This window comes from Geotrypetes seraphini, chromosome 5 (assembly GCF_902459505.1).
Source record: "Geotrypetes seraphini chromosome 5, aGeoSer1.1, whole genome shotgun sequence".
Taxonomy (NCBI): domain Eukaryota; kingdom Metazoa; phylum Chordata; class Amphibia; order Gymnophiona; family Dermophiidae; genus Geotrypetes; species Geotrypetes seraphini.
The window spans coordinates 95893508-95919057 of NC_047088.1; the positions used below are offsets into that span (position 1 = coordinate 95893508).

At 43.6% G+C, this 25550-nt stretch overlaps 1 protein-coding gene across 4 annotated transcripts in view; it reads right to left on the bottom strand.

Moving 5' to 3' along the window:
* Positions 1–25550, bottom strand: part of PPP4C (protein phosphatase 4 catalytic subunit) — an 80899-nt gene that overhangs the window by 26584 nt on the left and 28765 nt on the right. For all 4 annotated transcript variants that reach the window (XM_033945841.1, XM_033945840.1, XM_033945839.1 and 1 more), the window contains exons 3-5: positions 13653–13704; positions 6991–7041; positions 46–147 (exon numbers count right to left, since the gene is read on the bottom strand). In XM_033945841.1, coding sequence (XP_033801732.1) covers positions 46–147; positions 6991–7041; positions 13653–13704 — 205 coding nt within the window. The remainder of the gene's footprint in view (positions 1–45; positions 148–6990; positions 7042–13652; positions 13705–25550) is intronic.

Genomic DNA, 25550 nt, shown 5'->3' on the forward strand with positions numbered 1-25550 from the left:
TAGTCCAAATTTAGAACCTACATGCAAGAAGCAGAATTCAGATACCTTAAGTGCTAAGAGGAGAAGGAAAGTTTCAACACTGTAGAAGCCTCTGTCCACAAAGTCTCCCATGAAGAGGTAGTTTGTTTCCGGTACATCTCCACCAACCTATAACAAGGAAGCAAAAAGATTATAAGAGAGAGAGAAAATCAGCTGGGGGATAGACACAGTAACACCAAAGTACAGCAAAGGAGGAGAAAGAAAGAGATAATTAAATAAAAATAAAGAGCATATACTAGAAAGTACACTCCCTCCTCCCTATTCGCGGTTTCGATTATCCACGTTTTTTTCCCCAGGCCACCCCCTGAGAATTGCTCGTTGGCATCGAAAAAAAAAACCGGCACCGGGAGGCGGAGGGAGGCGATCAGAAGCGGAGGGGGAGGCGATAGGAGCATGGACCTTATCTGGTGGTCTAGCGGTGACGTGGGGCAGAAGCGATCTTCCTACACTCCTGCTCCGTGTAGAGCCGTGCAGTAAGTTCCCGCAGATGAACAGAACACGAGGAAATGAGGGCAAGGGGAAAGACTTCAGAAGCTAACCAAATTTCAGTTTTAGAGCTTAAACTGGCCCAAAATCCTTTTTCAGCCCGGTTTTGGCTGAAAGATTATTTTCATTTTCAGCCATGTTTTTGGTTTTCTTAGAAACTCAGGGATCAAAATGTAGTAAGAAGGAAGTCAGAAAAGAATGCACTTTATATTAAACAGACTGACTTCAATGAAAGATACTGTCAACAGAGAGTGATCAATACATGTGTAGTACGCTCAGAGATATGAAACTCCAAAAAGGAAGGCTAAGAAGCCACCTTTATAGTGAAGCGTTCTCCTTCCAGTCATTGCGATTAGTATATGTATGATCATTTTCTGAGACTTGATGGAACAATGTATCTAATGCTGATTCAGTAAATAGTTTCAAAATAGACTCTCTTTCTTGTCTTAATATGTTGAAATACATCAAAGTCCATAGTATGCAGAAACACGGTGTCAAAAAATGCTTGAATATAATAAGGATTACTCAATTTATGACAATAGTTTAGGGGGTCCCAACTCAGCCCCGTTTCAGAATCTGCTTCAGGAGACCCGATAAGGATTGTCAAAAGTACTTCATATGATGAGTTGAAAAATCCAAATTATGCAATCATATCACTGCTGCATATCCGTGCTTACTATGATGACTTTATCTGAAAAACAAAATTTTTAAGCATACGGTGTGGATTAAATTCTGTACCCACACTCTGATGCTGTGTTACAATTCTTATTAGCAATACATGGGGTGAAAAAGAGAGAAAAACATAATTCTGTACATACCACTGCTCAATATCCACGCTTGCTCTGAAAGTCTCAACTGACAAAGAGACGCTATCTTTCACGGGGTTTTTCAAACAGATCAGAAGGAGGCTCTCTTGACATTGTATTAAACGTGATGACATCAACTTAAAACAAAGGATAATGTGACGAGCTGCAGCTGTCAAACCGAGACAGTGGTATGAAGAAAGGAAAAAACTCATAATACCTACAGAACTGCGATCTTGTGTGATGTTTCAAAGAAATGCTAATCACTCTATTTCATTGTTGAGACCATGTGGGTGAAGCGTGTTAAGAGTATAAATTCAGTTTTGTTCTTTTTTCCATAGACCGTGTGCTATGTCACCTCCTTTAGTATGATGACTGTATCTAATATTGAATACTTTAGATCTGATAAAGCGTGATGTAATTCAAGCCAGTGAGATACCAAAGGGGCTTACTGTATGCCCGATCGGATTCTGCTGATGTGTTCCCCTATCCTAATTTTACACCAGCCAGTCTTGGAACATTCTTTGAATGGTTGAACGCTTGTGATCAAAATTTGCAATTCACCATACACACACAGATAAGAGTCGGGTGCCTTTTTTAGATATCATTACTACTCTACATCAAGGACAGTTCCAGACCAGCATTTATCAGAAACCCACTGACAGGAACAATCTATTTCACCCCAAACATTTGAGGAACAATATTCCAGTGGGTCAGTTTTTACGTCTCTGACGACTATGCACTACAGTTAAAGAATACATTAACAAAACCAGTGCTATGAACTTAGATTCCAGGAAAGGGGATACTCCTCTTCAGTTATTCATAAAGCTTACAAAAGGGCTTTGTATTCCAATCGATCTCTGCCGTTGCATTCTTCTTACCCCAGTCAAGACCAGCAAGCGTTAGTCTGTGTTCTCCCGTATTCTACTCTATCGTTTAAAATTAAGCGCATCATCAAGCAACACTGGAATATTATGCAATTTCATCAAGCACTTCAGGATTTTCCAAGATCTGTGTTTTCTAAGAGCCAAAATTTAAAACAGTGGTTAGTGCGCTCACAGTATTTAAGTCATGATTCATCTTTGCGGGCAGCAGGGGAACATAGTCCTTCTGGACGCTGTAAAGTGTGTGAGCACAGTGTGAAGTTACAACAGATGCATTTTACAACCATTGCACACAGATCTAATCTAATCTAATCTAATCCTTAGGTTTGTATACCGTATCTTCTCCACGTTTGTGGAGCTCGGCACAGTTTACAGGAGATGTAATAGGGAGGAACTACAATAAAGGGTTAGAGGTCGAAGTATTAAGAATATTTAGAAGACTAGGGATGCCAGATATGAAGAGATTTTGAGGACTTGGGATACCAAAGTTGGAGAGAAGCTTACATTTTTTAGAAAAGCCAGGTTTTCAGATGTTTGCAGAAAACTTGGAGAGAGCTCAAGTTCCGAAGAGGGGAGGTAAGGTTGTTCCAGAGCTCAATGATTTTGAAAGGGAGGGAGGTTCCTAGCTTTCCTGAATGGGAAATGGCTTTTAGCGAGGGGAAGGAAAGTTTTAATTTGTGGAAGGGTCTGGTGGTATTAGGGTTTGAAGAATTCCAAGTAAGAGGGATAAAGGGAGGGAGGATACCGTGTAGGATCTTGAAAGCTAGACAGGCACATTTAAAGTGGACCCTGGAGATTATCGGAAGCCAGTGAAGTTTGGACAGGAGCGGAGAGACATGGTCAAATTTACTTTTAGCGAAGATGAGCTTGGCTGCGGCATTCTGAATCCGCTGAAGTCTATGAAGGTTTTTCTTAGTTAGGCATAAGTAGATAGAGTTGCAGTAGTCTAATCTGGAAAGGATGATGGATTGGACAAGGAGGGAAAAATGGTTTTGATGGAAGCAGGATCTAACTCTCCTCAGCATATGAAGGCTGAAAAAGCATTTTTTTACCAAGGATTGGAGGTGGTCATTGAAGGACAATGGTGGAATCAATGATGACGCCCAGAACATTGCTCGAAAACTCAAGCTGCTGAGTGGAGCCAGAGGGTAGTGGGACGGAGTTGGGTAGTTGGTCTAGTTTTGGGCCGAGCCAGAGAAGTCTTGTTTTTGGACTCGTTCAATTACATTTGCACAGTGTGGGCCCAGGATTGTAGGTTCAGTATACAAGAGGATATGTTTTTAGACAGGTTGGTGAGGTTCGAATTGATCTCGAGGAGGACGAGGATGTCATCAGCATAAGTGTAAATTGTTTCAAGGGGGGATAGATGGAGGAGTTTGAGGGAGGACATATAGATGTTGAAAAGGATAGGAGATAGGGGAGAGCCTTGCGGGACTCCACAATTCGGTTTCCAAGGGGAGGATGAGGTACCATTCATGTTGACAATGTAAGAACGAGAGCGGAGGAATTTTGAGAACCAGTCTAGGACTGTGGAGTTAATGCCTATCTCAAAGAGTTGGTAAACAAGAATGTAATGGTGGACAACGTCGAAAGCAGTGGAAAGGTCAAATTGCAGGAGGACGGCGAACTTGTTTCGAGAATGAAGTTGTTGAACCTTTGAGATCAGGGAGGACAGTAGGGATTCGGTGCTGAAGTTGGGACGAAAGCAATATTGATAGGGTAGGAGAATAGAGAATCTCTCTAAGTATGATGAGAGTTGGGTAGAAATGATAGACTCTAGCATCTTGGTTAAGAGAGGGATATTTGCAATTGGGCGATAGCTGGAAGGTATGGAAGGGTCAAGGTCAGATTTTTTCAGTAGTGGGTTCAAGGCAATAAGACCCATTTCTGGGGAGAAAAGGCCCGAATGAAGGGCGGAATTTATGAGGTTAGTGATAGAAGAGATGGCCTTTACGGGAATATTCTCGTATAGGTAGGAGGGGAATGGGTCCAAGGAACAGTTACAGGATTTCAGTTTGAGGCAGAGTTTGAGGACCAGGGATTCTGATACGTGTTCAAAGGTAGTCCAGGATCTGTCAGCTGGGATAGGGTTGGAGACCGTTAGGGTGGGAATGGAGTCGGTGGGTACCAGGGAATTGAAGGAGATTGAGGGAGGGAAGGAGCATCTCAGGGTAGAGACCTTATCATTAAAGAATTTTGCTAGAACGTCAGCTGAGGGAGAAGAGGGGAGCAGAGTGGGGTCTCTTTTGGAGGTTAGGGAGCGCCAGATGTTGAATAGTGAACTACTCTGATTGCTGGATCTGGAGATTGCACACAGATTCAACTGCCCAGCTATGAATTGCAATTCACAGCAAGTTGTTTTACATCATTCATGCTCTTGTGACCTTTCCTATATAGGCTGTACTACTCGTAGTATTAAAATTAGGATAGGGGAACACATCAGCAGAATCCGATCGGGCATACAGGAAGCCCCTTTGGTATCTCACTGGCTTGAATTACATCACGCTTTATCAGATCTAAAGTATTCAATATTAGATACAGTCATCATACTAAAGGAGGTGACATAGCACACGGTCTATGGAAAAAAGAACAAAACTGAATTTATACTCTTAACACACTTCACCCACATGGTCTCAACAATGAAATAGAGTGATTAGCATTTCTTTGAAACATCACACAAGATCGCAGTTCTGTAGGTATTATGAGTTTTTTCCTTTCTTCATACCACTGTCTCGGTTTGACAGCTGCAGCTCGTCACATTATCCTTTGTTTTAAGTTGATGTCATCACGTTTAATACAACATCAAGAGAGCCTCCTTCTGATATGTTTGAAAAACCCCGTGAAAGATAGCGTCTCTTTGTCAGTTGAAACTTTCAGAGCGAGCGTGGATATTGAGCAGTGGTATTGCCAAGTAAGAATTGTAACACAACATCAGAGTGTGGGTACAGAATTTAATCCACACCGTATGCTTAAAAATATTTTTGTTTTTCAGATAAAGTCATCATAGTAAGCATGGATATGCAGCAGTGATATGATTGCATAATTCAGATTTTTCAACTCATCGTATGAAGTACTTTCGACAATCCTTATCGGGTTTCCTGAAGCAGATTCCAAAACGGGGCCACGTTGGGACCCCCTAAACTGTTGTCATAAGTTAAGTAATCCTTATTATATTCAAGCATTTTTTGACACCGTGTTTCTGCATACTATGGACTTTGATGTATTTCAACATATTAAAACAAGAAAGAGAGTCTGTTGAAACATTTTTGAAACTATTTACTGAATCAGCATTAGAAACATTGTTCCATCAAGTCTCAGAGAATGATCATACATATACTAATCGCAATGACTGGAAGGTGAATTCTTCACTATAAAGGTGGCTTCTTAGCCATCCTTTTTGGAGTTTTATATCTCTGAGCATACTACACATGTTTTGATCAGTGTCTGGCGATCGTATCTTTCATTGAAGTCAGTCTGTTTAATATAATGTTTTTGGTTTTGGCTGAAAATTTATGCTTTGTCCTGTTTTGTCTCCATTACTCCCCATACGCACACCTGCAGTCCTCTTCTGGGCCTATCTTACAATCCCTGGTGATCTAGGAGTGTAGTTGGGGCAAGAGTGATCCCCAATTACTCCTTCCCATTCCAGCTATGCTCTCAAAATGGCTGCCACAACTGGAGCATTGCTCCTGCTCCGACTACACCACTAGGGATTGTAACATAGTTTGGGAGAGGCTGCAACTCTCTATAATTGTGTTTGTATTGCAATCACAAGTAATGTAGTTATGATTTTGCACACATTTATATGCTAAATAAGAGTGCTCCAAATAAATGCTTCCGATACATATAAAATTTTAGCAGGAGTTTAGGTCTGTAAATTTGGGATGACAAGCTCCTTAGAAATAAGCTTCTCTGTGGAGTTATATCAGCTGTCACTCCAAATGTGGCACAAAGTCAGCCATTTTAAAAGCACCGTGGCTTTTAGATTCCATTTTTTTTAGCTGTGGTCCATGTATGTGGAGGCTATCTTTCTTTGAGGTAAAATACTGTCTTTATTTAAATTATTATATTTTGGCTTGGATACTGAAGGTTTGGCTCTGACAATCCCCAACAACCCCCATTGGTTCACATTCACACAACCCAACTTGAGTTTTTGGTTTTGGCTTCAACTAAAACCATGTTATAACTTCAGCAGGGACTAGATTGCTAAAAGTCAGAAAAAGCACTGAACTATAAGAAAAAACAGACTGACTCAATAATATACACAGCCTAAGAGGAGGCTTCTGCTATTTGAATCAAGTCAAGCTCTTAAGCTAAGTTGAAAGTATTAGTGGCAACCTGAATTGCAAGAAAGTTTCTTTTGACCTATTTGCATACAGTAGTTTCAATTAAGTAATCAAGTGTTACAAACTTAGTTGATACACTTTTCCACCTTTGAGCTGGTCTCGCTTTTAACATTGATTAAGCAATGATTGGAAGACAAACTCTTTTCCCAAGAGGGGGTAACCTCTCCCTCTTCAGAGTTTTATTTCTCTGAGCTAAGTTTTTGTATAGCGAGCCCTCCTCTTAGGCTGTGTATATTATTGAGTCAGTCTGTTTTTTCTTATAGTTCAACTAAAACCAGGCAACAAGCATTGGCTGGCGTTTTGGCTGAAAGCTTTCAGACAGTATCACTAGCAGTTTTGGTTTTGTCTGAAAATGAAAAAAGAAGTTTTGCCTGGGCTCAAAGACTCACAGAACAAAAACATTTGAGAAATATTACTGGCCAATACACTCACTCTGAAAAGCTCTTTCAGGTCATAGAATTGTCCATGGATGTCCCCACATACCTGCAAAAGAAGAATACAGAATTATATATTTACGCATTCTTATCTACAGGCACTCAAAAAATCCATGAAACACCAAGAATAGAATAAAATACCGCTCCTTCCAGTCGCCCTCAGCAATTATCTTTTGGTGTGACTTGTCTTGTCTCGTCTCTGCCCAAGAAGCAACCTAAGACCTCACAGAACAGGTCAAGAGTCCTTCAGGAACCCTTTTGTTGTCGAGAATATATATATATATGTTGACAACTGCTGCCAATCTAGTGCACCAAGGAGGATTAGTGGCCACCTTACCCTTATGTAGATACCACCCCAAAGATGACCAGTAGGTCAAGCTCACAGGAATTCAAATAAACATCACCTCCAAATAACCCTATGTATATCCACTGTATGCAATATAAGGCCCACTCCCAACTTTGTCAATTTAGAGAATACCAGGAGCAAAACTTTAAAAGTCCATGTAAGACTTCAAGACATGATATGTTAAAATGTCAATCAACCCTCACCCCCCCCCTACACAAAAGCCATCTGTTTAAAACAGATTCCAATGAAGAAATAGCAATCTGCACCCACGGATTACAATGCTAGCCTCAGGCCTTTATTAAAATGTGTTAAAAGAAAGGTGAATATTTCACTGAAACATGGTCCATGTTTCAAAAAAAATAGCTTGCTTCATGACCTTCTTGTGATGCTGCAACAAAGCACAATTACTTTACTGTAGAAGGTGTTACCCAAGGACAGCAGGCGATATTCTCACATGTGGGTGACATCATCCACGGAGCCCAGTATGGACAGTGCAAAAGTGTACTGTCACTTTAAAAGACTGAAATACCTTCCAGACTGCCCAGACTGCAAATGTGCCGGTGCCTTCCTGCTTAACGTCAGCTTGCAGGACCATCAGTTCAGTTAAAAAAAAAAAAAGCTAAGAAGCCAACTAGGGGAAGTGGGAGGGTTGTGAGAATATCTGCCTGCTGTCCTTGGATAACATATATTACAGGTAAGTAACTGTGCTTTATCTTATGCGAAGCAGGCAGCATATTCTCAAATATGAGACTCTCTAGCTGCCAGGATCAGGATTGTGAGCCTGGCAAAATAAAAAAAAGGGTTGGAGGGAAGTTAGTATCTAAACAGAGAATAAATGCTCTAAAACTGCTTGGCTGAACAGACTATCCCTTCTGGAATGATTCTCCAAATAATAGTGGGATGTGAATATATGAATTAAGGACCAGGTGGCTGCTTTACAGATGTCCCTAATGGAAGTGAAATGTAGATGGGCTACTAAAGTTGCCATCACTTTTACTTTATGTGTAGTGACACAACCCTCCAACGACAGCCCAGTCAGAGCATAGCAAAAGAAGATACAGTCCACCAGCCATGCAGAAAAGGTTCTCTTGATGACATGAGCTCCTAGCCTGTTAGGGTCAAATTAAAAGAACAGCTGAGTGGAAGTTCTGTGAGGTTTAGTCAGATCCATATAATAAGCTAGTGCATGTTTTCAGTCCAATGTGTGGAGCACAGCTTCACTAGGGTGAGAATGTAGTCTTGGAAAGATGACGGAGAGAACTATAGACTGGTTCAGATGAAATTCCGAGATGACTTTTGGGAGGAACTTGGGTTGAATGTGAAGAACCACTCTGTTGTGGTAGAATGTTGTTTACAATGTGGATCTGACACAAGCACTTGAAGTTCACCGACTCAACATGCAGATAAGATGCAGATTAGGAAAGCCAAGTTAGAAACTTGAGAGATGAGGTCAAGAGTGTTCAAACGGAGGTTTCATCAGAGTGGAAAGTATAACATTAAGATCCCAAGCAACTGGAGGAAGTTTGATTGGTGGTCTGGTATGAAAACTAAGGGATGTACTAACAGTGGCTTTTTATCCAAAAGTGTATAAAAAGCTGTAATAGCACCAAGTTGAACTCTTACTGAAGTGGTTTTGAGACTAGAGATAGAGAGATGTAGGAGGTAGTCCAAAACCAAAGGAGAAAAGTTATTGGATTCAACGAGTTGCGATTAAACCAGAAGCAAGGCCACTTGAAGCAATAACAGCATTGTGTTGAAGGCTTTCTAGAAGCTTAAATGATGGTTGACACTGGTGCAGAAAGTAATAAAGTATCTAGTTGTTGAGAGAAAGATACATAAGAACATAAGAAATGCCTCTGCTGGGTCAGACCAGAGGCCCATCGCGCCCAGCAGTCCGCTCATACGGAGGCCCATCAGGTCCAGGACCTGTACAGTAATTCTCTATCTATACCCTTCAATCCTCTTTTCCTTCAGGAAATCATCTAATCCCTTCTTGAAACCCAATAGCATATTTTGTCCTATCACACCTTCTGGAAGCGCATTCCAGGTGTCCACCACCCTTTGGGTGAAGAAGAACTTCCTAGCATTGGTTCTGAATCTATCCCCTCTTAATTTTTCCGAATGCCCTCTCGTTTTTGTAGATTTCAAAAGTTTGAAGAATCTGTCCCTCTCCACTTTCTCCATTCCCTTCATGATCTTGTAAGACTCTATCATGTCCCCTCTAAGCCTCCGCTTTTCCAGGGAAAAGAGCCCCAGTTTCTCTAATCTTTCAGCATATGAAAGGTTTTCCATACCTTTTATCAATCGTATCGCTCTTTTCTGAACCCTCTCGAGTATTGCCATATCCTTTTTAAGGTACGGCGACCAATACTGGACGCAGTACTCCAGATGTGGGCGCACCATCGCCCGATATAACAGCAGGATAACATCCTTCGTTCTGGTTGTAATACCTTTCTTGATAATACCTAGCATTCTGTTTGCCTTCTTTGAGGCCGCTGCGCACTGTGCCGACGGCTTCATCATCTTATCCACCAGTACCCCTAAGTCCTTCTCTAGGCTACTTTCACCCATTACCAGCCCTCCCATCGTATAGTTGTACATCAAGTTTCTGTTTCCTATATGCAAGACTTTATATTTCTCTACATTAAAGTTCATCTGCCATTTATTCGTCCACTCTCCCAGTTTGTTCAGGTCCCTTTGTAAATCTTCACAGTCCTCTTTAGTCCTAATCCCACTAAAAGGTTTTGTGTCATCTGTGAATTTTATAACCTTGCACTTCGTCCCTGTTTCTAGGTCATTAATAAATACATTGAACAGCAGCGGTCCAAGTACCGACCCCTGCTGTAAAAATTAACGGATGTAGATTTGAATGAAGAAGAGAACCCTCATTCTGTGTCAGCAACGCTGGAAAGATTTTAAGTGTGATGGGATCTCGTACACTGAATTGTAGAAGAGGAAACCATGATTGATGCAGTCACCAGGGCACTATGAGAATCATGGTTGATTGCTCTTTGTAAAATTTGAATAAGGTCTTCCCAAACAGAAGTATTGGAGGGAAAGCATTTGGAATTTTTGTCCTCCAGTCCAGGAGGAAAGCGTCAGACTCCAGGCAATTGGGAGTGTAGATCCTGGAATACAAACAGGAGAATCTGCCTTCACAACCGTGAATAGCAAAAAAACAACAACAAAGGTGACCAATGGTGTTTAGTCTCTTTATTGTGATTGACACGACACGATTGTGTTTCACAAGGGGTCTGCATTGGACTCCAGGCAATTAGGAGTGTAGATTCTGGAACAGAAGACAGGAAGCTTGTAATTCTGAGGGGAACAAAGAGATCCACCTCCTGAGTACCCCAATCCACAAATATGAGGGTAAATCAAAAAGTAAAGGCAAAACACATTTAACCGCTTTAATAAAAGTAACTGAGAGCAATTGAATATATCACTTTTCCACATAGTCCTCATGCAAGATGACACATTTTTTGTATCATTAAAATAGCTTCTGCATTCCTGCAGAGAAGATTTTTGGCTGCTCCCGAAGCCAGGTGAGCACAGCTTCCTTTATTTCATCATGCTTTGTCTTTCCCTCTTTGGGTCGCAGTGTCTCGTCCCATGTGGTGGGTCACATGTCTCGTCGCCGGTGACAATTCTCTCCAGAATACTTGGATCTTCTTCATACTGTCTCAGGAACTGGGTTGCAACCTCCACACACTGTTCCTTGTGCAGATCAGTAAGCTGTTTGAGAATCTATCGTGCGCAGATTTTCCTGTATCCTAAGTCATCATGCATTATGGCAAATGCAGATCCATAACTGAAATCCAAATTTGCAGCCAATTGAGACACAGTTATCCATCAGTCTTCTCTAATCAAGGCATTCACCCTGTCAATATGCTTGTGTGCACAATGTTGATGGGAGACCAGAATGACCTTCATCGGTTACACCTGTTCTTCACGCTGTAAACCTTTTTACCCACTCTCAAACCTTTTGTTGATTCATGGTGCTATGTCCATAATGAGTCAATATCCTCTGCCCAAAGAAAGCACACTACTGCATGTTCTTCGATGGTACAATCCTTGCAATGGAGCATCCATGTTTCTGACCTCGTAGCTGCCACACAACTAAAGGACGAGTGCTGCACTGTGCATGGACGAACTATCCAACAGGCAATGTACGAATACATATGTTGCATTTTGCTAGCTCCATTCCAGTTATTGCGTAATTTAACAATTGCCTTTAATTTTTGATTTGCCCTCATATTTGATGTAAAACAGTTGAATTGATTCACCATTCGTGAGGTTGTAGGAGTTTGCTCAACTTGTCTGCTAAGAATTCTGTTTCCCTTTCACCTTCGAGGAATATGTTGTGAGGACTCACTTCTTGGCAAAGAAGGCGAGACCCTGTGCCAACTTGTTTGTTCACGTACATGGCTACTTGGTTGTCTGTTCAAATGAGTACCACTTGATTGAGGAGGTGATCCTGGAATGTGCAGATAACATTTTGGATTGCTTGAAGCTCGAGGAGATTGATATGGAAAGATTTCTCTTGAGGATTCCAGTTGCCTGGAGTATGGAGCCATCCGTTGTCAACATTTTTTGATGTGGTGGAATGTGGAAGAGAAGACCTCTGGGCAAATTATTGGTGACAACTACCACAGAAGGGATTTATGGAGTGCTGAGGTCACTTGCAACTTGTGGGATAGTGTATCGGTGGCTTGAGACCATTGGGTCGAGAACGCTCACTGAGGCTGTCAGAGATGTAGGAGAGCAAATGGAGTTATATGAACTGTAGATTCCATATGACCTAAAAGACGCATCATTTGATATGCAGTGATATGTTTAACAGAGGAGACCTTCTGACAGATATGAATCAAAGTGTCAAGCCTTCATTGTGGTAGAAAGGCATATGCTTATATAGTGTCTAGCTCTCCAATGAGCTTTACAATCTGAATGGGTTGAAGATGGGATTTCTCATAACTGACTGTAAATCAGAGAAGTTCTAGAAGACATATAATTAACTACATATAGTTGAACACATGGCTAGATGAGTTTTTTGAGGTGTTGGGGCTTTGATCAACCAGTCATCCAGATAACACATGAAAGCCACAAGAACGAAGCATTGCAGCAACTACAACTACTCTGTGAATACTCTGGGTGCTAACCCTAGACCAAATGGAAGCACCTTGTATTCGAAGTGGAGTGTGCTTACTCAAAATCAAATATATTTCCCGTGGGCTTGGAGGATGGGAATGTGTGTATAGGCTTCTTTGAGATCTAGAGAGCAGAGCCAGTCATTTTTCTCCAACAATGGTAGCAGGGTTTCCAGAGACCAAGTGGGACTTGCGAGAACTGACGGCAGCCATTCAGGGAGTGGCGTGGGGCTAGGCTGGAGCATGAAAAGCTCGCTTCTGCCTTGTGTGCTGCTGGCCCCGAGATAATGAGGCAGCCATCCAGAGAGGGAAGGGCAGGAACGCAGAAAGCTTGCTCCTGCCGATACACCACTAGACCACCAGGATTTAAGGGGAATTTAAAAAGGTACCAGGGAGGGGGGGTAAAAAATTGTTAGTCGGCTGGGACAGATCCCTCCTGTCTCGGCCTACCACTAGACCACCAGAGGTGGGACAGGGTACAGAGCAGGGTGGTGGGACAGGATACAAAGCCTGGCAGGGGGGGGGGGGGAGAGCCTGGCAGGGAATGTGGGGTTGGATACAGAGCCTGGTATATATTAGTACACCATTTGGCTCAGGATATTTTTTTCTTGTTTTCTTCCTCTAAACCTAGGTGTGCCTTATGGTTAGGTGTGTCTTATAGTGCGATAAATATGGTAGTTAGTAGAATTCAAAAAGATCGCAGAAGGCCTTAATACAAAAACACCTTTATTATGCAACAACATAATAAAAAATATTAGATAGCAGCAGAAACTTCACCAACCAACGAAAAACACCTTTTTATGTTACTAACATTGTGTTTATTCATTATTTTAGCACCTGAACAGACATTTGGCGAAACTTGGCCAAGTGGGGCTCTGTGTTCAAAACCCTCCACTCTCGCTGCATGATGACAGAGAGATAGATAGGGAGGAGGTGGCAGCACAGGAGCCCTGTACAGGCTGGATGGCACAAAGGCTCTGATGATGTCACCTTGGAGTATGCTTGCATCTCCCTGCTTGACTGCTGAAAACATAAATGGTGTACTAATGATTAATAGAATGTTTACATAACTAATTCAGCCAAATGCAATCCACAAAAACATGGGCATGTCCCCTCCCCAGTATGTCACTATTACAAGCATCTGCCCCACAACTTGTCTCATCTTACCGTGACTGGCGAGTCCACTCTCTGCACATTGCTCTCTTCCACCAAGATTTCCCTAAGGGGGAAAAAAGGAAAAATGGAAGAGAATACAATGAAGAAAAATGAAAAGTACACCTCCTTTACTTGCTGCCCCATCCCAACACAAGAAGCCTTTCAGCAAACCCTAGTCTGATGTGAACTGCAGCAGCAGCAGCAGAGATCAACAACACAAAACTTCTAACAAAATCTTTACAGCCCACAAAAGCATATCAGGGGAAGGATATGGTTGGCATCACAGTGCTCCCCCCACTACCACCACATACCTCTTCAAATCTTAACTGGCAGCGAGTAGCATCTCCACCTGCTGCTCGTGCCAGCCTCAGATCTCCTTAAGATGTCACTTCCTGGTCCTGGGGAACCCAACTATTTTTATACTACAAAAATACTTCTCTTGACGTAACTCTCAAATTCTCATTATTATCAGAAACAGTAATGAGTGCTTCTTTACATTAGGCTTGTCTAATACAAATTTGAAGCTTAAAAATATTTTAAAGGAGGAAGGGCCTCAGATCCCCTTGCTCTGTCAGTGGAGTGACTAAAACACCTGCACTAGATAGGGAAATAACCTCATCGGCCCAACTTTCCTCCTGCCTAGCAGATAAATCGATTGTGCTTCTTAAATCAAAACTTTAAACCTAAGAAACAAAGCTTAGCTTAGGCAGGGTTCAATAAGTTCGTGTGATACAGGTCTCAAAAAGCTCCTGCTGTCTGAACTTGCTGTAATTCAAAAAAGGTTCAAATAAGAAAGCTTAAAAAAAAATCACTAATTAAAGAGAGAAGGGATACCCTTTCTATTATATGTACCCAAAAATGTATTGACCTTTGGTAACCGACAGCAGAGTCCAACAGGACAAGAACTCACGGGTTCAAAATCACACAAAAAACAGTGGGAATGTACAATGAACATTCCACAATAGTAAAAAAATATAAAAACCAAACTTGTTTATTCCAAAACAAAAGGACAAACAACAATTGTGGACCCGACACAGTACTGTGTTTCGGTGAATCAAAACGCCTGCATCAGGGGTCACTGTAGTGTTGTAATACACAGGTGAACAAGTCCTATGTTAACACAAGTCGAACTCAAACTAACGCAGAAAAAAACCCAAACGCTGAAAAGCTATCAAGGAGTTCACCTGTATATTACAACACTACAGTGACCCCTGATGCAGGCGTTTTGATTCGCCGAAACACAGTACTGTGTCGGGTCCACAGTTGATGTTTGACCTTTGGTAATCCATAATCTCAGTTTTCATAGGAGAACAAAAAAAAAAAGTAGAACTTAAAGTAACTTGTGAAATTTTGATCTAAAAAAAAAAAAACCCACCAACATTTCAAGCAGAAATGGATCCATAAATGCAAGCACTTGGACTTTCTTTTTCCTCATAAAGGAATCCTGTGAAACTGTGTAACATTTATCACATCCAAAACTATCTGAATTTTCTGCCAGCAGAAAAGATTTAATTTTGAGTTACTTATAAGGACCAGGAGTTTATCCTGGTCTTTAGAATAAAACTAGGAATATGGCCCTTTTAGCTAAGTCATCCTGCAACATTTCTGAAAACCCATATAGGATCAAAACTCACATGGCAGGTACCAAATTGGGCTCACCTTCAGATTAAGTCCAAGACAAAAAAGTTTTAGAAAACACCCTGAAATTAAAAAATCCAAATCCCATCAGCATTAGCTGATGCTTCTGTCTTTAAAATATTTCCTAAGTAGTTATCTGGAGAAACCAAAATGTATTAACTGGAAGGATAAAAAAATGCAGATTTGTTACAGCCTCATTTTTAATTACTTCTAATTTGTAATGAATCAAACTGCCCTTGATCCTGGATACACTTGTTGCTAGCAGGGTATAAGTATGGAATTCCAAATCTTATCCTCCACCCTACCCCTGCCCCAAAGAACAGCAGTAAATACAAAGGGCCTCTTTTACAAAGCCAAAGTAGTGATTTTTCCTTGGCAAATATACTGAAGCCCATTCAATTCCCATAGGCTTCGGTGTATTTGCCGCTGGAGAATTGCTACTGCAGCATTGTAAAGAGGACCCAAAGAGAACGCAGTCTCATTTAAAGTTCCTTTGTTAATGTTCTTTAATATATTTAATCTCTCTGTCTTAACCAACTATGAAAAGCAGTATATCAAATATTAAATTATCCACAGGGCCTATCACAGCAGGAAAAGGCCCCACTAGCTTTCCATACCATCTTCCTCTTTCCCATTTCATAAGACCCAGCAGTTATTATTGGCAATACATCAGTCGTCCAAAGGGGCCCCGAGCCCCCTCCCCAGCTTCTTCTGGAACTGAAGGAATTTTGAAGGGGCATGCCACTTTGCTCTACTAGTTTTTATCCTTTGATGCTAGCTTTAAAAGAAGTCATCATCAGGGTTGGTCCATGCCACTCTTGCACTGCACAGTTCAAGATATAGAGAGCTGGACTGCAGTACAGATATGAGAACACACTGTGAGGCACCTCTGCAAAAAACCTGCACACCCTGCCAAATTCAGGGGCATGAAATCACAAGTACAAGGGTACCCAGGATTTATCAAGGTATGATTAACAAAATATCACCAGCAAAAAGGCTACTGTCACATCCCCCAACCTTAATTCCTTGTATATCGGCGTTTTTACGAACAGGCAGCTCCATGACCAAGGGCACTTAGAGCAGACAGTGCCACATTCTAGATGAAATATAGGAAGTGCGATTCAGCAATACAAACACAAGACCTAGGTAGGAGATGACTAGCACAAACCACTACATGTATGAAATCACTCACCAACATCCACTTTATACAAGGTCACATGCATAAAGTCCCAAAGTACTCCATCAAAGGCCTTCTTGGCATCAATAGTCAGAAGCAAGGAAGAAATATGGGCCCAGTGAGAAAAAAAACAAATTAAGGCCTCTACATACATTATCTGAAGTCTGTCTGCACATAACAAAACCTACCAGGTCAAAATGTATAAAATGAGGTTTAAACTGGCCCAGCCTATTTGCAAGGACCTTTACCATAATTTTAACTTCATTGTTGAATATTGATATTGGCCAATAACACTGGCACCATCACATTCTGACTCTCCTTCGCAATTAAAGACAGCTGAGATTCAGCATAGAATAAAAAAGAGAACCCGCAAAGGAAAAAAAAACCTATATTAAAAATAAGCTGGAGATCAAGGACTAACTATAGTCAATAAGCCTTCTAAGCCAGGGGCCTTAAGAACATAAGAACATAAGCATTGCCTCTGCTGGGTCAGACCAGGGGTCCATCGTGCCCGGCAGTCCGCTCCCGCGGCGGCCCCCCAGGTCCATGACCTGGAAGTGTTCCCTACCTAACCTAAAATATCCATACCCTATTCGCTCAATGTCCTGTAAGGTAACTCTATCTGTACCCTGTAATCCCCTTCGCTTCCAGGAAGTCATCCAGTCCCTTTTTGAACCCCAGAATTGTACTCTGTCTTATCACCTCTCCGGGAAGCGCGTTCCAGGTGTCCACCACCCTCTGAGTGAAGAAGAACTTCCTTGCATTCGTTATGAATCTGTCTCCTCTCAGTTTTTCTGAATGACCTCTTGTTTTAGTTGTCCCTACTAGTCTAAAGAATCTGTCCCTCTCCACCTTCTCTATGCCTTTCATGATTTTATAAGTCTCTATCATGTCCCCTCTCAGTCTCCGCTTCTCCAGGGTAAAGAGCCCCAGCCTGTCTAACCGTTCGGCATATGAAAGGTTCTCCATACCCTTTATCATCCTCGTTGCCCTCCTCTGGACCCTCTCGAGTATTGCCATGTCCTTCTTGAGGTATGGCGACCAGTATTGGACGCAGTATTCCAGATGTGGGCGCACCATTGCTCGATACAGTGGCAGGATAACTTCCTTCGTTCTGGTAGTGATACCTTTTTTGATAATGCCCAACATTCTGTTCGCTTTTTTTGAGGCCGCTGCACATTGCGCCGCCGGCTTCATTGTGTTATCCACCAATACCCCCAGATCTTTTTCTTGTTTGCCTTCCCCGAGTGCCCTCCCTCCCATCGTGTAGCTGTACATGGAGTTCCCTTTCCCTATGGTGCAAGACCTTACATTTCTCCACATTGAAGCTCATCTGCCATTTTTTTGCCCACTCACTCAGTTTGTTCAGGTCGCTCTGCAGTTCTTTGCATTCCTCAACAGTTCTGACCCTGCTGGAGAGTTTTGTGTCATCCGCGAACTTGATAACTTCGCACTTTGTCCCCATTTCTAGATCATTAATAAATATATTGAACAGCAGTGGTCCCAGCACTGACCCTTGCGGAACACCACTTGTGACCCCTATCCAGTCAGAGTAGTGCCCCTTTACTCCTACCCTCTGTTTCCTGTCCGCCAGCCAATTTTTGATCCATCTGTGCACGTCCCCTTCCACCCCGTGGCTCCACAGTTTCTTCAGTAAGCGTTCATGGGGCACCTTGTCGAAGGCTTTTTGGAAATCTAGATATATAATGTCTACTGGGTCACCTTGGTCCAATTGCTTATTTATCCCCTCAAAGAACTGCAGTAGATTTGTCTGGCATGATCGGCCTTTACAGAAACCATGCTGGCTCGATCTCATCAGATTATTTTTTTCTATATGCTCATTGATACCTTCCCTGATCAGTGATTCGGCCATCTTCCCCGGAACAGAGGTTAAGCTCACCGGTCTGTAGTTTCCCGGGTCGCCTCTCGATCCTTTTTTGAAGATCAGTGTAACATTCGCTATCTTCCAGTCCTCCGGGATTACCCCTGTTCTCAAGGACAGGTTGCAAATATGCTGCAGTAGCTCTGCTGTTTCATCTCTGAGCTCTTTCAGTATTCTCGGGTGGATCCCATCTGGGCCCGGAGCTTTGTCCGTTCTTAATCTATCTATCTGTCTGAGAACGTCTTCGAGGCTTACCTCCATGCATGATAATTTCCCCTCTTGATCTCCCCTGAAGATTTTTTCCGGTTCTGGCACACTGGTTGTGTCCTCTATTATAAAGACCGACGAGAAGAACTTGTTTAGCCTACCAGCCACTTCTTTTTCCTCTTTCACCACTCCCTTCCGGTCACCCTCATCCAGGGGCCCCACCTCCTCCCTCGCTGGTTGTTTCCCTTTCACATATCGGAAAAATGGTTTGAAATTTCTTGCTTCCTTGGCCAGTCTCTCCTCATACTCTTTCTTGGCTTTCCTGACTACTCGGTGACATTATTTTTGATGCTTCCTGTGCTCTCTCCAGTTTCCTTCAGTTTTATCTTTTTTCCACTTCCAAAATGATTTTTTCTTGTCTCCTATCACTTTCTTTACTTCACTGGTTATCCATGCAGGGTCCCTCGTCTGATTCTTCTTGGAACCTTTCCTAAATCTTGGTATATATAGGTTTTGCGCCTTGTTTACTGTGTCCTTGAATAGGGACTAGGCTTGCTCCACAGTCCGAGTTTCCTTGGAGCTGTTTCTGAGCTTCTTTCTCACCATTTGTCTCAATGCATCATAGTTCCCTTTCTTGAAGTTAAATGTTGTTGCCTTGGTTCTCTTTCCCATAGGTAGTCCTACTTGCACTTTGAACTGAATCATGTTGTGGTCACTGGTTCCTAGTGGTCCCATGACCTCCACATCCTTTGCTGGTCCTTTCAGCCCATTGAGGATCAGATCCAGAATCGCTGATCCTCTCGTTGGTGTCTCGACAAGTTGTTCCATGAAGCAGTCCTGGACTGCTTCCAGGAACTCCGTTTCCCTTGCACATTTTGAATTTCCAAGACACCAGTCTATACCAGGATAGTTGAAATCTCCCATAACTATGGTGTTTGGGTTCTTGCATTCCTTTCTCAGCTCAGCTACCATTTCTGTATCCTCAGCTTCAGTTTGCCCTGGTGGGCGGTAGAACAGTCCCATCTTTATCTCGGATCCGTTGCTTCCTGGTACTTTGATCCACAATGACTCCAGTTGGGCATTTGTCGCTGCTGTGTCCACAGTGGTTGAGTGAATGGTATCCCTTATGTATAGTGCTATTCCTCCCCCTTTCTGGTAAGTCCTGTCTTTTCGATAGAGTTTGTATCCTGGCAGTACTATGTCCCATTTGTTTTCTTCGTTCCACCATGTTTCCGTGATCCCTATGATGTCTAGTCTCTCATTATTGGCCATGACTTCTAGTTCCCCCATTTTGATCCTTAGGCTCCTTGCATTAGTATACATGCAGTTCAACTCCCGGCATTTTCCCTTCCTTTCTATTTTCCCTTGCATTCCATTCTTCATTCTGTCCCCTTCCTGACCTACCAACTCCTGAGTATTGTCTCTTTTGTCCTCTCTTTGTGGTAGATTCCTATTGCCTTCCCCTTGTGGCGTGTTCCTATTGTCCTCCTCTTGTTCCTTCTCATCATCCAGTCCCATTTTGACTTCCCCTTTCAGCATACTCATCCTTTCCCCCTCTCGCTTCATCTGACTCCCTTGTTTGTTCATAGTCTGTTGCTTGCTACTTGTGTCTTCCCCGTAATCTTTCCCCTCAGTACCCTCACTGGATACTGTTTCCCGAACCGTCGATACCAGGTCGACTGTCGGCTTTCCCCTTTTACTTAGTTTAAAGCTTGCTCTATCGCTCTTCTGACGTTATTTGCTAGTTGTCTAGTTCCAGCCTTGCTCAGGTGTAGACCATCCTTCTTGAAAAGCTTGTTCTTTCCCCAGAACGTTGTCCAGTTCCTCACGAAGAGAAATCCCTCTTCCTCACACCATCTTCTCATCCATGCGTTAATTGATTGTAGCTCCGTCTGCCTCTTCGTTTCTGCCCTCGGTACTGGCAGGATCTCTGAGAAGGCTATCCTCTGGGTCCTCATCTTCAGTTTCCTTCCTAAGATCTTGAATTGTTCAGTCAGTGCATTCTTGCTGTAGTCCCTCCTGGTGACATCGTTCGTCCCGATGTGGACTATCACTGCTGTCTCTTCCGTCTCTGCTCCTTCCAGGATTCTCTCAATCTTGTCAACGATGTCCTTTGTTCTCGCTCCTGGGAGACAGGTCACTAGCCGATCCTCTCTCCCTCCTGCTATGTGACTGTCAACATGCCTCAGGATTGAGTCTCCCACCAGGATTGCAGATTTCCCTTCTTTCAGCCTCCGTGTCGGTCGCAGGTCTGTGTCCTTGGTGTTCTTCGTTTCTTCCAGCAAGGTTCCTCTGTGGGTATCCTCTACCTTGGTGTCAGATGTTTCTTGTCCTCTGCTCTGTGTGTCTTCCTCATTTCCGTGCTCCTGTTCTTCCGTGCTTCCATGCTTCTGTTCTTCCTGTTCTTCCGTGCTCCTGGCCTTACCTGGTTTTAAACTGCAAATGATTCCCAAAATGTTATTAAGAGAAACATCTGTCTCCAAGGCCTCTCTCTGGCTGAGTCAACATGGAGAGTTTAATTGACTTCAGTCATGTTACGTCATTGGATGTTGAATAAAAGCATCTGTTAGTGCAGTGTTTTTCAACCTTTTTTGGGCAAAGGCACACTTGTTTCATGAAAAAAATCACGAGGCACACCACCATTAGAAAATGTTAAAAAATTTAACTCTGTGCCTATATTGACTATATATAAAGTAATTCTCTTGAATAGGAATCAAATAAACACAAAGAAAGTATTTTATAATTACTTTATTATGAAATATTAAGTAAACAGAATAGTGAAAAATTATAAAATACTTTATTCAGTGCGAAACCTGGGCCTGTTTGGCTGAACACAAAGCTGATATTCTGGCTGGAATCAAAGAAAGACACACACGTAGCTCTTCGTCAACAGCCGTTCCCTTCACCGCCCCGTCACCGTCACCGCCATCCCTTTCACCGCCCCGTCACCGCCACTGCCATCCCATTCACCGTCCCGTCACCGTCCCCGCTGCATCCATATAAGAACATAAGAACATAAGTAGTCGCCTCCGCCGGGGCAGACCAGAGGTCCATCCTGCCCAGCGGTCCGCTCACGCGGCGGCCCATCAGGCATATTGCCTGAGCAACAGTCCCTGACTAATTTTATACCTACCTCTACACTTATCTCTAAACCTTCCACTGCTCTTATCTGTACCCCTCAATCCCTTTGTCCTCCAAGAACCTATCCAGGTCTTCCTTGAAACCCTGTACTGTGCTATTTCCTATCACGGCTTCCGGAAGGGTGTTCCATGTGTCCACCACCCTCTGTGTGAAAAAAAATTTCCTTGCGTTTGTTCTAAACCTGTCCCCCTTCAATTTCATCGAGTGACCCCTTGTTCTTGAGGTTTCTTTCAAATTGAAAAATCTGTCCTTGTCAACCTTTTCGATGCCCCTCAGGATCTTGAAGGTCTCTATCATATCTCCTCTGAGTCTCCGCTTCTCCAGGGAGAACAGCCCCAGCCTTTTCAGTCTGTCAGTGTATGTAAGGTTTTCCATACCCTTAATCAGTTTAGTTGCTCTTCTCTGGACTCCCTCAAGCATTGCCATGTCCTTTTTGAGGTACGGTGACCAGTACTGTACACAGTATTCCAGATGGGGGCGCACCATAGCCCGGTACAGTGGCAGGATGACTTCCTTCGTTCTGGTCGAGATACCCTTCTTAATGATACCTAGCATTTGGTTTGCTTTCCTCGAGGCTGTGGCGCACTGTGCTGACGCCTTCAATGTCGTGTCTACCATCACTCCCAGGTCTCTTTCCAGCTTACTGACCCCTAAGCCTTAGTACTGTAATATTTAGCTTATTCCTTTCTTATAAATCAAAGTTCCTGCTGCTGAACTAGAGAAAGAGATGTTCAGCTGGCAGGGTTTTGTTTATAAATTTTTATCAACACAACTAATATACTATTTTATCCTAAAGCAAAAAATAAATAAATAAATATAATTTTTTTTTCTACCTTTGTTGTCTGGTTTCTGCTTTCCACATCTTCTCATTCAATTCCTTCCATCCACTGTGTGTCTTCTCTCTACGTCTTCCATTTGCTGTTACTGTGCCTCTCCCTTCACCCCCTCCCCCAATTGGTCTAGCACCCATCTTCTTTCCTCCGCTCCCCCATAGTCTGGCATCTGTCTTCTTCCCACTCTGTCTTCCACATTTCCCTTCAGGGTCTGTTCCTCTCCACCCTCCTTCAATGTCTGTCCTATTCCTTTCCACCACCACCCTTCCCTCCCTCCTTTACCATCTGTTCCTTTCTACTACCCTTCAGCTCCTCTCACGTGGCTTATCTATCTACCTTCCTCCCTCTTATTTTCATGGCACCTTACAATGTAATTTGTGCAAGCCACTGGAGCCTGCGAGCTCGGTCCCTGTCCCATCCCCACAAACCATCTCGCTTCTGTGCTCCTATTTTCTCCATTTCTAATATCTCCCCTATGTATCTGTCATTGCCCCCCCCTGTGTCCATATACCATCCCCATGGCATGTCCCCTTTATGTCTCTGTCCCTATGCCCCATGCACATAATTTCCCCTCTTTCTGTTACCTTCCTGTGTCCAGATTTCCCCTATCTTCCTCTTCCATACCAGTGTGTCTCTTCTTTTCAACCTCATCTAGCTTTTTTCCCTCTTTCTTCCCCCCCCCCCCCCTGCTTCTAGCATCTGGCTCACCTGCCTGTCCTTCCCTTTCTTTCCTGCTGTGGGTTTTTCTTTCCGTCTTCATCCCCTTGGCCCAGAATCCTTTTCCCTTTCACTCCCTCCTTCCAATTTGAGCCGGGAACACGAGCGATCGCACGGTCCCCGCAGCCACCACTCGCCTGCCCAATTGATCCTACTGTTTAGCCAGCTCTCTCCCTTCGCCTCACCTTAGTTTGTAGGTTTTGTTTTTCGGCGACATGCACGCTTTCCCAAAGAGCCGCGCACGCGCGGCTGCTCAGTGTTCAATCTTCTGCTCTGCTGCAACTTCCTGTTTCCGGTTGCGTCAGAGCAGAAGATCGAAACTGAACAGCAGCGGGGACCGGGGGAGTCTCATGGGAGCGCGTGCGGGACCCGGCCTGAGGCCTAATCAGTGTCTGCACCGTACGGCACACCAGGCAACATCTCGCGGCACACTAGTGTGCCGCGGAACAGTGGTTGAAAAACACTGTGTTAGTGTATGATTCTTTGTAGACAGTGGCAAACCTATGCCCAATTTCAGCTGGCTGAACCAAGAGGTATCCCGCTTTTGTTTGGAAGAGAGTGGCGTAGTGGTTAGAGCCACAGTCTCAGCACCCGGAGATTGTGACTTGAGTTCAAATCCCATGCTGCTCCTTATGATCCTTGGCAAGTCACTTAATCCTCCACTGCCCCAGGTAAATTAGACAGATTGTGAGCCCATTGGGACAGATAAGGAAAATGCTTGAAATACCTGTATGTAAACCTCCTTGAGTGTGGTTGTAAAAACTACAAAAAGGCAGTATAACAAGTCCCAATCCCCCACCCCCAGTTGTGTCCTCCCTATATTCCTTTCTGCCTGCAATTTTCCTAAGCGGAAGATCAATGGCCTACAAGCCTTATTTCTCTGTTCACAATAATGTTGTCTTAAGTCTCCTACTACTACTACTACTACTATTTACCATTTCTATAGCACTGAAAAGCGTACACAATGCTGTACTTTGAACATGCAATAGACTTGCTCAGAAGAGTCTCTGGAGCATATGATTTATTTCCTCTTTTCTCAGGGCTTCTAGCTGCGGTTCACCATCAGAGTCTCAAAGATTAGAGGAGAACCCATTTGCTTAGAGCAGCGATGGCGAACCTACAGCAGATGTAAGAAGGAAATTTAGATTCGCGGTTAAGGGCAGGGAGGTTTGTCAGACCGGGGCTGTTGTCGGTTGGGGAAGCGCCACAAAAGTAAGGAGACCTGGCCGGCTGTGCTGCACCCGGGGCGGGAGAGAAGGAGGGGGGAGAAGGACGCTGAAAGCACTGGGGAAGACAAAGGGGTGGAGAAGGACCTGAAAGGCCATGGGGAAGACGGGGTGGGGGGGGGAAGGACACTGAAAGCATTTGTGGAAGACAGAAGGGGTAGAAGGATGCTGACAGGACATGGGGAAGACGGGGGGGAGAAGGACGCTGAAAGCACATGGGGAAGACAGAGGGGGGAGAAGGACGCTGACAGGACATGGGGAAGATGGGGGGGGAGAAGGACGCTGAAAGGAAATGGGGAAGAGAGAGTGGGGAGAAGAAGCTGCAGGGAAGAAGACAGAGATGCCAGACTATGGGGGGAGCGGAGGGAAGAAGATGGGTGCCAGACCAATTTGGAAGGGGGGAGAAAGGGAGAGGCACAGTAACAGAGCAAATGGAAGACGCAGAAGGAAGAGAGACAGTGGATAGAAGGAACTGAATGAGAACATGAGGAAAGCAGAAACCAGGCAACAAAGGTAGGAAAAGAATTCTATTTCTTTTTTTTTTTGCTTCAGGATAAAGTAGTATATTAGTTGTGTTGATAAAAATTTATAAACAAAAGAGGCTCTGGTAGAAACCCGTTTACAAAGTGTGTATTCTTCCCAATTAATATTTCCAAATTAATAAAGTTTTTTTGCTTATTTGTAAATGGGTTTCTACCAGAGCATTTAATTCAGTAGCATAATTAAATGAAATAACTATTTCTGAAGTTTATAGGGACGGGCGGGAACAGAGAGGATTCCTCACGGGGACGGGCGGGGACGGAGGACATTCCTCGCGGGGACGGGTGGGGACGGAGGGATTCCTCACGGGGACGGGTGAGACTTTGGCGGGGACGGGTGGGGACGGGTGGAATTTCTGTCCCCGCGCAACTCTCTAGTCCGCAATTAAGATATGCGACGCGGCGGGAGGCGAGTGTGCCGGTGTCTGCTTTGCAGCTCACCTGGCAACAGGGCCGGACTTGCCATTGGGAGGACCTCCCGGTGGGCCGCGGCCCATCCTCCTGTGCTGGCTGCAGTCCTGTGAGTGGATGTTTAGCCTGCCTGTCTTCC